Raw genomic sequence first — 12,707 nt, 5'->3', positions numbered from 1 at the left:
TGTTATTTATATATTTTTCTCTTCTTTCGAAAAAAATGTAATCATTTTGGTTTATGTGATGAAGACCAGGGGCTTTCCTAGTAGTGCTGTTCTTACTGATCGAGCTTTCAACATAGGGATTTAACAATCACTTTTAAATATTGCGATTGACACATGTATGATATATGTATAATAATGGTAATTTTAATAACCATTGATAAAATTAAATACAACAAAGTGAAAGTAAGTTGCTAGACGTAACTAATGAAGCTAAACTAAGAGTAACAACTTGTAGGTTGAAAGAAGCTTTTCTCATGCGACTCCAAAATACAGCATCCTGATAAGATGCATATATCACTAAGAAATTAACAGTGAGTGACATACTTATCTAATTAGAGAGAACATTAGCAACTACATAAGGAGTGTCATGATAGTACAAAAATATTTCTTTTGGACCCAAGTAGCACATTGAATCTTAAACGGGTCCAGCAATAATCATAAATAACAGCTAAAAAATACTCCCTCCGTTCCTAAATAACTGACACTTTAAGGTTTCTACACACTTATTAAGAAATGCAATTATTCTATTAAAATTACTCATTGTGTTCCAATATTACCCTTTATCTCATCTGCTCATAAATTTTCTCATCATTTTACACCATTAAATGAGACTTACTTGGTTACTGCACTCATTTAGTGTATTCATTTTCATACTCCTATATCCAATGTGATTTATGAAGATAAACCTTCGTACTCCATATTCTCTTTTCACATCTGTGTTCATTAAAAAAATTATGCTAACCCATTTACTCATGTCTTTTGGTTGCTCCATATTTCATGTTTTCAATATAAAAAAACCGTTGAACTCTTTACCTCCATACATTTGGATGTTAAAAAAATTCTGGCTCTAGGAGTAGTTTAAATTAAAATGTGTTTACCTCCATAATTTTCAATTGCTTCCCACCATAATTTTTGAAACATAATTTGTGGCTCTATTTATATAATTTGGTTTAAATATTGGAATGGATACACACGAGTCTTTTTGCCCTTTCGTTTGCCATCTGAAGTAGTAATTGTTGACATTGGAATTGGTTCAAGTAATTTACTCTACTATTATGGGAACCATCAACAATTCATTCTTGGATAATTGTGTGGGTAATTAAGAAGAGTTTTAATTGAAGGGTAAAATAGGTAAAAATAAATAAATGCACTCTTGAACTTTGTAAAGTGTCAGTTATTTAGAAACAAAAATTTAGCCAAAATTATACCAGTTATTTAGGAACGGGAGGAGTACAAATTAATAGGCTTAGGAAAAAGAATCAAACCTTAAGTTCCTTTTTTCCGTTTGTTACCAAAAAGAACCTTAAGTCACCTGAGCCAATAAAGAGAGCAAATAGCAATTAGAAATAAAAGCAACCTCATTTTTCATCATGTTTTAGCAAGAGAAACAAATCCAGAATTGCATCACTCCAAATGAAAAAAAAAACAATGTCTAAACCTAACTTTCCGCACCTGACGTTTGACTCAGTATTTTAAATTGCAGTTGCGGTTGCAGCCACGGTAGTGTTTGCAGCATGATTTTTTTTATTTGCATAGTGCAGTGTGTTAAAATGTCAATAAATATCATGATATTATCATGCCTATTACTAATACATATTTAAAATGAGACCCAAAATTTCAATTAAATACAATAATAATTCCAAAATCTCAATATTAAATTGCATTCTAATTTCATTTAAAAAAGAAACAAACTTTTCTAAGAGATTCACGGTCCCAAAGAGGAGGAAAACAGTAAGTAGCAGGGGAGAACAAAACAATAACAGGATCAAAGCAAGAGAAAAACAATAGAGCTTTTCCTCTCACTTTCTGTAACAGAGACAAAAAATCAAACTTCTTTTTCTCTCCTCTGTTCACCCTCCTATTGCCCCACCGACCCAAAATAGTAAAAAATAAAAAGAGAACAGATCAGCAAAACAGAGACTTCAGGGAAAGGATAAATGAAAATTGGAGATGGAAACCTCTCACTCTCCACCCACCGCCTTTCAAGCTTTCACCTCTCACTCTCTATCTCTCTCACTGGCTCACCTTGATCTCCTCACCCACCGCCCAATTTTGCCCACTTTTTTCTTTTTATTTTGGGGCCAAAAGAGAAGCTTGTCCAAAGAATTTCATTTTTCTTTCCCCTAGAGCCTGGGCATAGGCCCGAGCTCGCCAGGCGGTGAATCTGCCCCTGCACACAACAGTATTCCAAAATATGCTACCAAAAGACTCAATATAGGGAAAAATAATGGGGAAGAAGAACAAAAGAGAGAATGAAATAGTAGAAAAATAATAAAAATCAAACCTTGATTCGTTGTAGACGACCGAGGAAGAAGAACAACAGATTGATTTTCGTTTTCCTGACAAACAGAGAAGTAAAAATTAAAACTTGAACACAGCAGAAGAAGGGAGGAGATGGAACTAACCGAATGGGTGCAGAAGATGAAGAAGACTGTTCTTCAAGCAGAGAAGTGATGAAGTGAAAAGGAGAGATAGGAAAATAAGAAAAGATAGGGATTGAGCATGAGTGAGCAGTACGATCGAAAATCTGAAATTTGGAAGAGATAGAATTTTCTCTTTCCAATTGGTACAGACCTTGGCAGCCTTTATCAGTTTAAATTTTAAAATCAATGAAGAGAAGGAAATTAAGAAGAGATGGAGCGGTAACTTTAAAAGGAGGAGAAAACATAAAATAAGCCAAAATTTGAGAAGCTGACACGTCACCCAGGAGGGGTTTATTTTCTTAAAGTATATTGATATTGATATTGATTAAAGCATGGAATGTAATTTCGTACGTATACTAATTTAATTTACGAAATGTAAAAAAATTGCAGAATGGTACCATGTACTATTTACATACCACGAATACAAAAATGTAGTATTATTTTTTCAAAACGTAATTTTACAATTTCAAGCGACGTTATTACTTTTTAAAAAATTAATAAGAAATTTATGTATTTGGGGTACATAACTATGAAAATTGCATTTCACAATTTTCCGATGCATAGAAAAAAAATTGCATTTCACAATTTTTTAGTAGAACATAGTAACATTTAACGAGGGTATTTTCGGAAATAGGGTGGTGACATAATATAAGCGGGTGACATCAATAGATTTTCTGGAAATACGAGTTTGGGAAAGGGGGTGGTGGCATAATACGAGGGGTATAAATAATTATGAAGATTAAGTTAATGTTAGACATCTGAACTAATGCTCATATTCCTCCCGAGCAAGGAGCGCAACTAACTTTTATTGTCACCCCAACCATTTTGTTGTAATAACTTTATTTATATTTCAATTGCAATTTCACTCCTATATTCTCTTTCTAGTTCTTCAACATCTGACATCATAATTTATGAAAGAAATGAACGAACCGAAATTAAATCTTGCATGTTACAAACTTCGCAATGAAACTTGTTTTGATTTCTTAAGATTAACCTATGTTTATTGGCCTTCACAAATGAGATAGTTTTTTTTTTTACCTGAGATAGTTATTACTTAAGTATCTTGTTATCTCTTTTATTTTGAGACATTTTCAGGCGTTTTCTTGCACAAAGCATGACATTTATCAAGAAACACTATTTTCGGTATTGCATTAGAACTATTTATGCTTTTGACTTGGTGAGTTTGTCCTATTAGGCTACTGTTTTGGCCTTCAAGTTCGGTGTTTTCTTTCCGTTATCCAGAACGCATGGTCCCATCATCCTTACTCTCCTGCCGAAAAGAGGGTGGGTTTCATCGATTTGCATCCCCTTTTTACAAAAAAACTTCAGTTCATAAATACAGTCTCCAACACATTGATACGCAACACTCAATTGAATTACATTGAGTGGTGAGGCTCGGTCTTCGTCCAAATATTTCAACCTCACGACTTTTCCAAAAGGAAACAATTGTGTTACGTCTTTCTTTTGTGGCTCAATCCCCCAGTCCGGCTAGTTTTTGTGGAGCTTCCTTTAGCGTGGGCACGACCCTTTTCAGGTGTGGTGAAAGTCAATCTTGATGCTCTATCACCGCATCTAGCTCAACTCGTTTTGGTTTTATCGGTAGCATGTGAGTAGTAAGATCATCGCGGCGTCGACTTCAACTTCCTTTGGAATTTTCTCTCATGTGCTTGTTGAGGTTATGCGCTTTCGTTTAGCTCTTTCTCTGACTTATGGTATTTGCTTTCGTTGGGTCTCCTTTGAGACAAATTGCACTTGTGTGAGGCTTGGAACATATCTTATAGAGGGCGTTCTTATTTATCAGATATTCGCGATTTTTATGATCTAATTCATCTTTTAATTTTGTTAATATATTTTTTTCGTAAAACATACAACTCCACAATAGACAAGATAATTTAACCAACTTTTTCCCCCGTTTGGTGATTTTTCATGGGTTAAGAAAGTTCCTCAAGAGTTTGTTTCCTTGATCCAGATTGATGTACTAACTTTCGTGCATACCGTACCGTATCTTCTTAATGCATTAAAAATCAGTTTCAAAAAATGAATATAAAAGATATGTAGTTTCATAAGAAGTCTTTTTGTCGGTTTTTTTTTGTTACAGTAGTAGGAAGAAAGATTTGTTCACCCACCAATAGGGAACGTGAGCTGGAATTAGACCGTCGTGAGACATGTTAGTTTTACCTTATTGATGAAAGTGTCGTAATTCAACCCAGTTAAAGAGGAACCGTTGATTCGCACAATTGGTCATCACGCTTGTTTGAGAAGTCAGTGGCGCGAAGCTACCGTGCGTTGGATTATGACTTAACGCCTCTAACTCAGAATTCGGGCTATAGCGATGCGTGTACTCATTGTTTGTTTGCCGACCAGTAGTAGAGAGTTTATGACCCTAAAGACACGTGCCGATGGCGACACAGATGCACCTTGCGGGACGCCTTGAAGCGCAACTTCCATCAAATGACGAGTAGAATCCTTTGCAAACTGCTTAAGTAGCAGAGTGACCTTGCTAACACGATCCACTGAGATTCAGTCATTATCTCTTTAATTCGTCCCTCAAAAGAAGTTTTTTTTTTGTTGAATAAAAAAAAGAATATGTGTTATTTTCATAAAAAATAAGAATACGATTTTAAATTTAATAAATAAATTAGTTTTAATATATCATGTTATTTGCCGACACCAAAAAAAAAAAACTAAAAAAAGTATATGATGTGTGGTGACGAGGATACAAAATATCTAAAGGAGTCAAAACGCACAGCATCACTAGTGAGTACCGAGTAGTGACCCGGTTTGGTTGCGCCGCGAAGCCCAAAACCCTAACCCCTCACCGAGACTCACGTATAAAGCCCGAAGCAGCCGTAAGCTTTTTCTCTCACAAGCTCTCAGCTCTGCTATTTCACAAAACCCTAATTCCCTTCAGGGTTTTGCAGAGCTTCTTCTTCTTCTTCTTCTTCTTCTTCTTCCTCCTATCGCCGCTTCGAGTTAAGATGCCTAAGTCAAGCAAGAAATCTGCCACCAAGGTATGTGTGTTTCCATCTCTCATCACGTTTTTACTCTTGCTTCTTCCATTGCTCTGTTTTTGCTGATTGATTTTTGTTTTCGTTGTTTTGAAGGTTGAAGCTGCTGCTCCTGTAGCTGCGGCGCCCAAGTCTGCTAAGAAGGGTATTTCATCTTCATCTATTTTGCAGCTTCTACGCTATGCTTCCATGTTTTGAAAAATGAATTTTAATGTCTAGTACGAATTTTGTTTAATTATTTTGGTGCATGGGTTCTAAGTATTGGAGATTGTTTATCTTTTATCTATTGATCCGCATACAGCTTTTTCTTCATGTTTTGATTTTCTGGAAAAATGTTGCAGCCTGTACAAATTTTGGTTTTTTGTTTACGGGTTCTTAACAATGGTGTTTTTTTGTTTTGTTTTATCCATGGTTGTGCAGACAGCTTTTACTTCATGCTTTTTCAAAAAATTACATGTTAGTTTTATTTTTATGTGTTTGAAATAATGGAGGTTGTTTATTTGTTATCAATGGATGTGCTGAAATTTATTAAAAATGAATTGTCAGTTGAGTTTTCAAACTTGGTTCTTTGATTTCTTTAGTTATTTTGGAAGTTGGTGATTGATTTATTAGCCAAACTATTGAGGCCATTTAGAGTTTTGATGATATGTGTATGTATTTTTTTAAATGAGGGTTCTGGTAATTGATTGTTTGCTTGGTCTATTTTGATTATGATATTCAGCCAAGAGGGCTGCTGAAGATGAGGTTGAGAAGCAAGTGAGTGCTAAGAAGCAGAAGATAGCTGAGGTTGCTGCAAAGCAAAAGAAGGAAACAAAGTTGCAGAAGGTTAAGAAGGAAAGTAGTTCAGATGATGATTCTTCATCTGAAGATGAGGTATTGTAATTGACTATTTATTTGTCTATTACATAGTCATGTTAAACTTCATGTCGTGTATTGATTATTTTTTCTGTAATGGCTCAGAAACCTGCACCCAAGGTTGCTCCTCTGAAGACCTCTGTGAAGAATGGTACTACCCCAGCAAAGAAAGCCAAGCCAGCTCCCAGCTCAAGTTCTTCTGATGAAGACTCCTCTGATGAAGAAGAAGAAGTGATTGCAAAGAAGCCTACCAAAGTAGTGGTTCCAAAGAAGGAGGAAAGTAGTTCAGATGAAGATTCTTCATCAGATGAAGATTCTTCATCTGAATCTGATGATGAGGTATTGCATTGCACATAGGAATCATTAATTATGTGTTTTAATGTACTTTTCAATTTTTATTTTTGTTATAATTGCCTCTCTTCATGGTTTTCTTTTGTTGGATTCAGAAACCCGCTGCAAAAGTTGCTGTTCCTGCTAAAAAGGCACCTGCTAAGAATGGCTCTGTGACTGCCCCGGCAAAGAAAGCCCAGCCTGCTCCCAGCTCAAGTTCTGAATCAGAGGATGATGACTCCTCTGAGGAGGATGAACCGAGTGCCAAACAACCTAAGAAAGAAGTTGCTGTGAAACCAGCAGTGCAAAAGAAAAAGGAGGAAAGCAGTTCTGATGATTCGTCCTCAGAGTCGGAAGATGAGGTATTGTTTATGATTATTCATTGTTTGGTGGTATCAATAAGATCTTAAATTTCCGTGTAATGATAATTATTTGTTATGTTTATTATTCCCTTTTTTCATGCATTACATTCATTCTGTGTACTCAGAAACCTGCAGTGAAAGTGTCAGCTCCTTCCAAGGTTGTCCCTGCAGCAGTCAAGAATGGGGCTGCAGACTCTGATAGTTCTGATTCTGATTCCTCCTCTGATGAAGATGACGTAAGTCATGTTTCTGATTTTTGTTTTGTTATCAAGTTTTTTTTGTCTTATTAAAGTAGGGTTATTCATGAAGTTTACTCCCCAAAGTATTGTTGTTTTCAGACTCCATGTCTGCTAGTAGCTCATAAGATGCAAGTATTTGTTTTTATTTACTCTTTAATTACTTTTTAAATCACCATAAATGTCTTTCTGGTACCAGGACAAGAAAAAACCTGCCACTAAGGTTGCCAAAAAACTGCCTGCAGCTGCTCCAATTAAGAAGGTTGAGAAAAGTGAAAGCTCAGATGATGAATCAAGTGAAAGCTCTGATGAAGAAAATGTATGTTTGGATTATTGGCTGCAAGGAATCATCTTTTTATTTATGAAATAATTTTTGAAATCATATGTTCTCATCATGTAATTGGATGTCAGGATTCAAAGCCTGCCACAACTACTGTGGCCAAGCCTTCTGCTGTTAAGAAGTCAGCTAGTAGTGATTCAGATGATGAGGTATATAGATCTTGTTGGTTTCAACTTTTTGACATTTTGCGGTTAGTAATTTCTGTAATCAACTTTTTTACAGGACTCATCTGACAGCGACTCTGAGGTTAAAAAGGTGCGTTTACGTGTTTTAGCTGGAATTTGGTTTGCATAACGTGAAACTTATTTATTGATATGGAAACTTGATTGGCTGTAGGGGTATTCACTTTTCTATTCGTAATCAACTAAAATTTTGTGATGTCTTCTAACAGGATAAGATGGATGTGGATGAGAGCGACAGTTCAGAGGATAGTGATGAAGAAGATGAGAAATCCACCAAAACACCCCAGAAAAAAGTAATCTTATTACTCTATGAATCTTATGGCAAGTTTATTTTGATTCATCTTGTTTTCTGTAATAATATAATCCTCTTTTGTGATCACCAGGTTAAAGATGTTGAGATGGTTGATGCCTCATCTGGAAAGAATGCTGTATATAATTGACACCTTTCCTTGTTTACTTTTCTATTTATAAGGCTTTCAAATCAGTGATATGATTTAATTATTGTGTTCTTGCAGCCTAAAACCCCAGCTGCGCAGACAGAAAACGAAGGGTCAAAGACACTTTTTGTTGGGAACTTGTCATTTAGTGTGCAGCGATCTGATGTGTATGTATTTGGCCCATTCACTCGCTTTTTCAGTTATTTTGTTTAATATTTATCTAATTTAGTAATTGTTCAGGGAAAATTTCTTCAAAGATTGTGGAGAAGTTGTTGATGTCCGTCTCGCAACAGATGAAGATGGCAGATTTAAGGGCTTTGGACATGTTGAGTTTGCAACAGCAGCTGCAGCCCAGAGTGTGAGTTTTCAATTTTTTAATATATTGACCTCCTCAAAAACAATTTAGATATATGCTGATCTATAAATTTCTCAGATATGCTTGAGTTGGAAAACATTTCTTTTTGATGAAATATTCTTATTTCTAGGATTTTCATTGTAGGGATTTATTGATTCTGTTCTTATTCTGAACAATATGTTGGTTTTTTTGTTATTCAAGGAACTATTCTTCTCTATCTCTGCATTCTAATTTATGCTTGAGTAATGAATATTTTGGGTCTTATCTCCCATGCCCCGCCCCACCATTTTAATGTGTATTTATGTGCTGTTTATGCTGTACAGTGCTTCATCGATTTTGTGTATGTCTCATTCATTTGTCTTTTTTTAAATGATAGGCTCTTGAGTATAATGGGTCAGAACTGCTGCAACGTCCTGTTCGGCTTGATTTAGCTCGGGAAAGGGGTGCATATACCCCTAACAGTGGGTAATTATTCTCTACACATCTTACTCCTACTTTATCATCATGTGCTGCCACTTATTCTATTTTCTTTTTCCTACTCATTGTAGCGCTGCAAACAACTCATTCCAGAAGGGTGGAAGAGGCCAGTCTCAAACTGTATTTGTGAGGGGCTTTGATAAATTCCAAGGGGAAGATGATGTAATTTTGTTTGTTTTATTAACCGGTCCTTCAGCTCAAATTCATTTCATGATTTGTTTGATGTAATTGTTCATTCAGATATCTTAATTTTTTATTGCAACTTATTAAGCTTTCTTTATTTCAGATAAAATCTAGTCTGCAGGAGCATTTTGGTTCTTGTGGGGAAATTACTAGGATATCAGTTCCTAAGGATTTTGAATCTGGGAATGTTAAGGGGTATGTTTTTTGCACAATTCTGATGCTGCATACATAATATTATGTGCTCTTGCTAGTTTTATTTCTTTCTCTGCCAATGATTACCTGCTTTCCTTGTTTCATTCATTTCGTATGAATGTTCATACATTTTCCATTACCAATTTGCAATGGCAGGGTCTTACTTTTTTGTTCCCCCTATTTACAGGTTTGCTTATTTGGACTTCTCTGACACTAATAGTGTGAATAAAGCTCTAGAACTTCATGATAGTGATCTTGGAGGTTTTACATTGGCAGTAGATGAAGCTAAACCTAGAGATAATCAAGGTTCTGGCGGTAGAAGTGGAGGTGGAAGAAGTGGTGGCGGACGTGGAGGCCGATTTGACAGTGGACGTGGTGGTGGCAGAGGCCGGTTTGGTAGCGGTGGACGTGGTGGGGACAGAGGTGGCCGAGGTGGAAGAGGTGGCGGTGGAAGGGGTGGTCGTGGAACACCCTTAAGAGCGGAAGGTATAATTCATCTATATTTAGTATTCCTTGGGCTTGTTTTTTGTTCATTTGGTTTTGCAATATGCAGTGCTTATAAGTTATAAGATTTAGACCATTAATTGAATTAGTGAGATCGGAGACAGTATATAATATAATGAAGTGAAATCGTAAATGAAATCGTAAATAATCTATATTTAATTATAATAACTCATAAATAACCCTGTTTTTTTAATTATAAAACAACATTTTGCTTAATAATCATACTTAAATGATCATTTACCTTGACGTATGAAGGACTTTGTATTGCAATGATACTTCAATTGGTCATTTGTTTAGATAATCACATCTTCAATGTAATGTACCCTTCACAATTCTTTTTGAAAGTTATACGTAGTATTTTGACGTTTGCAATTCATCAATTTCTTTATGTTTAAATTTAACATGTATTCTTGACAAGTATTAACCACTTGACAAGACATTTTTATTTTTATTATTTTTAATGTAGAGTTTTTCTTTTTTCTTTTTTTTTTCATGTTTTATGTTGGTATAATTTGAAGCCTATCTCCTTTGACTAACATAAATTATTGTAATGATCCAACTTTGGTATACATAACAAGCAAAACAAAAACATGTCTCTTTTTCCTAAACAATATTCAATTATATTATGTGGATTATGATCCTTTCACATGGACATTCTTCATATTGAAATTGTGTTAAACCTATTTAATACATACATATGATAAGGGATATATCAATTTCAACATTAGAAAACATTTGTGATTTACTGATTATCCGCACCCTTGCTATAATTTACACATCTAATTCTTTATTTTATTGTTTTCTGACTGTTGATTTTTCTTTGAATTTTAGGTAAGAAGACTACTTTTGCTGATGAGGACTAGGGATGTTGGCTGGCTTCCTTGCAGCATTTATTATATCTACTCCTTATTAAATTTCTATTAGTTTTTTATCCTCAGTTTTGATAATTGTATGAGATGATTACTGTATGGAGTATTGGGAAATTTTTGTGTTGGATAATATGGATTTAGTCCTGTGGCTATTTAAACTCAGCAGATTTTAGCCTCATTACTTAAATGCCATAGATATTTTGCTTGAAAGATATTGCTTAAGGTGTATGCCTAAATTTTTAATTTTTTGTTCCTTATTACCTCACCTTGTTGGGAACACTATTGATTCTTCTATAAGCATGCTTTCTACCCTTAATGTGGTTTGGAGTGTGTGCATAAACTCACTTTTCAACACATTTAATCAATGAAGAAAATGTGATCCACTTTACTTTGATAAACACACCGAGGGTTTTGGCTTTTGGTTTTGGTTCTTCAGTGTGTTGAAAATTTGGCATGTTTACTTTCTAAAATTTATCTTAAACTTTGACAAATTTAAGGTTTTTTGTATGTTCGGTGGTCATTAAAATAGAATATAATAGGTTTCTTCGAACAACTGCACTCATAATTCCTGGTTGGTCTTTTATGTCTCGGGAACGACCGTAATTAAAATGTAATCATGTTATGTTAGTTTAGACTTGGCAAACATGAATTATGAGCGCTCTATTAGGAGTAATCATGTTTTATGTTTTTAAGATTTGCAAAATCTAATTTTCTCTATTAAGTGTGTACTTTGCGTTTTTCACAATCTTTTTAATCGTGTTTTTAGCTACATATTCAACCATGAACTCTTCTACATTTGGTAATTGAGTAACATATGCTTGACCAACTAACGTTTTTGGTGTTTCGCGCTTGTGTAAAAATATAAATGGAATTGTATTTTCGAGTTCTTAAAAAAATAAGGGCAATTTCTTTGGAACCCTTTCAAAAATGGAGGGTTCCATACCTTTTAGTCATGTTTTCTCCATAATAGTCTTTTTAAAATTTACAAATACGATCTTTGTATGGTAAAAAATGAACTAAAGGGTATTGTGCCCTCTTATTTTCAATGGGTACCGGAGCAATGTCCAACCGTCGGTGTTTTTAAAAACTGGAAAATTAAAAGCGCTTATCTAAAATTAAGAATAGTTTGGTTGCAATTTAGTTTTTTTATATTTAAAAATAATTTTTGTTATATCATAAGAGAAAAAAAACCCGAATGATAGCTCAAGTGGTAAGAGTTAAGTGACATATGGGTTGGGGTGGGGAGGTCCATACATCAATCCCAGGAGAGTGCAATTTATCTTTCCGATGCAACAAAAAAAAATAAGAGGAAAAAAAAAACTACTTAAATGAGATGTTTTTCAACATTAAAAAATTGTAACTTAAATCTAAATCAGAAATTATTTTGAACTATTTTGATAGTTTTAAAAGCTATTTTTTTTAATAAGAATAATTTTAAAAAATAAAGTTGTCATAAACAAATTTGAATAATGTTGCTTTTAATCTCTTTGAGGTGGAAAGAGGTGGAAGATGGAGAGAGAGAGATAGAAAGAAAAGAAAAAAGTAAGAGAGATCAAATATAAGATGTGATAGATGATAAGAGGAGAGAGATAAAAAATAAAAAATAAGTAGAAATGAAGTGTGTAAAAAATGAGATGTGAACGCATCATTATTGTTAAAATTTCGAAAATCTTAAATTTTTTGTTTTTTAAAACTGAAAAATAATTCCTAATAATTGAATGCTTCATTAGATTTACTTACATCATACAATATTTTTTGTGTAGTACATAGTAGAATCTATATAATATAATTGTCTTTTTTTAATATAAATATATCATGAATGAATGGGCTAGAAGTACTGGGCCTGAGTAGCAACACGATCCAAACACAAGAAACCTAAACAAATGAAATGACTCTTCCTAATCCTAACACAACA

The 12,707-nt window shown here is 34.3% G+C and overlaps 1 protein-coding gene and 1 long non-coding RNA gene across 2 annotated transcripts; one reads left to right on the top strand and one right to left on the bottom strand.

Moving 5' to 3' along the window:
• Positions 1-1,357: 1,357 nt before the first annotated feature.
• On the bottom strand, positions 1,358-2,662 carry LOC130747675 (uncharacterized). Its single transcript, XR_009022453.1, has 3 exons — positions 2,445-2,662; positions 2,324-2,378; positions 1,358-2,209 (listed from the first exon to the last, which is right to left on the bottom strand). It is a non-coding gene; the product is annotated as an uncharacterized LOC130747675 (long non-coding RNA).
• Positions 2,663-5,313: 2,651 nt separating this feature from the next.
• LOC130747673 (nucleolin 2-like) lies at positions 5,314-11,002 on the top strand. Its single transcript, XM_057600679.1, has 18 exons — positions 5,314-5,473; positions 5,567-5,615; positions 6,192-6,343; positions 6,431-6,664; positions 6,772-7,017; positions 7,143-7,253; positions 7,453-7,572; positions 7,665-7,742; positions 7,816-7,848; positions 7,985-8,068; positions 8,159-8,203; positions 8,291-8,379; positions 8,453-8,570; positions 8,944-9,032; positions 9,116-9,206; positions 9,331-9,422; positions 9,607-9,905; positions 10,755-11,002. Exons 1-18 carry the CDS (start codon positions 5,441-5,443, stop codon positions 10,784-10,786), a joined length of 1,995 nt encoding a protein of 664 aa, XP_057456662.1. The 5' UTR covers positions 5,314-5,440; the 3' UTR covers positions 10,787-11,002.
• Positions 11,003-12,707: the final 1,705 nt, after the last annotated feature.

Source organism: Lotus japonicus, chromosome 3 (assembly GCF_012489685.1).
Source record: "Lotus japonicus ecotype B-129 chromosome 3, LjGifu_v1.2".
In the NCBI taxonomy this organism is placed as follows: domain Eukaryota; kingdom Viridiplantae; phylum Streptophyta; class Magnoliopsida; order Fabales; family Fabaceae; genus Lotus; species Lotus japonicus.
The sequence above is the reverse complement of the archived record's forward strand: the minus strand, read 5'-3'. Positions and strand labels throughout refer to the sequence as shown.

Coding starts and splice junctions, on each gene's coding strand:
- LOC130747673 (XM_057600679.1), top strand. CDS start 5,441: ATGCCTAAGTCAAGCAAGAAATCTGCCACCAAG. Junction 7,254..7,452: donor CCTCCTCTGATGAAGATGAC/GTAAGTCATGTT, acceptor TTCTGGTACCAG/GACAAGAAAAAACCTGCCAC. Junction 8,069..8,158: donor CCAAAACACCCCAGAAAAAA/GTAATCTTATTA, acceptor TGTGATCACCAG/GTTAAAGATGTTGAGATGGT.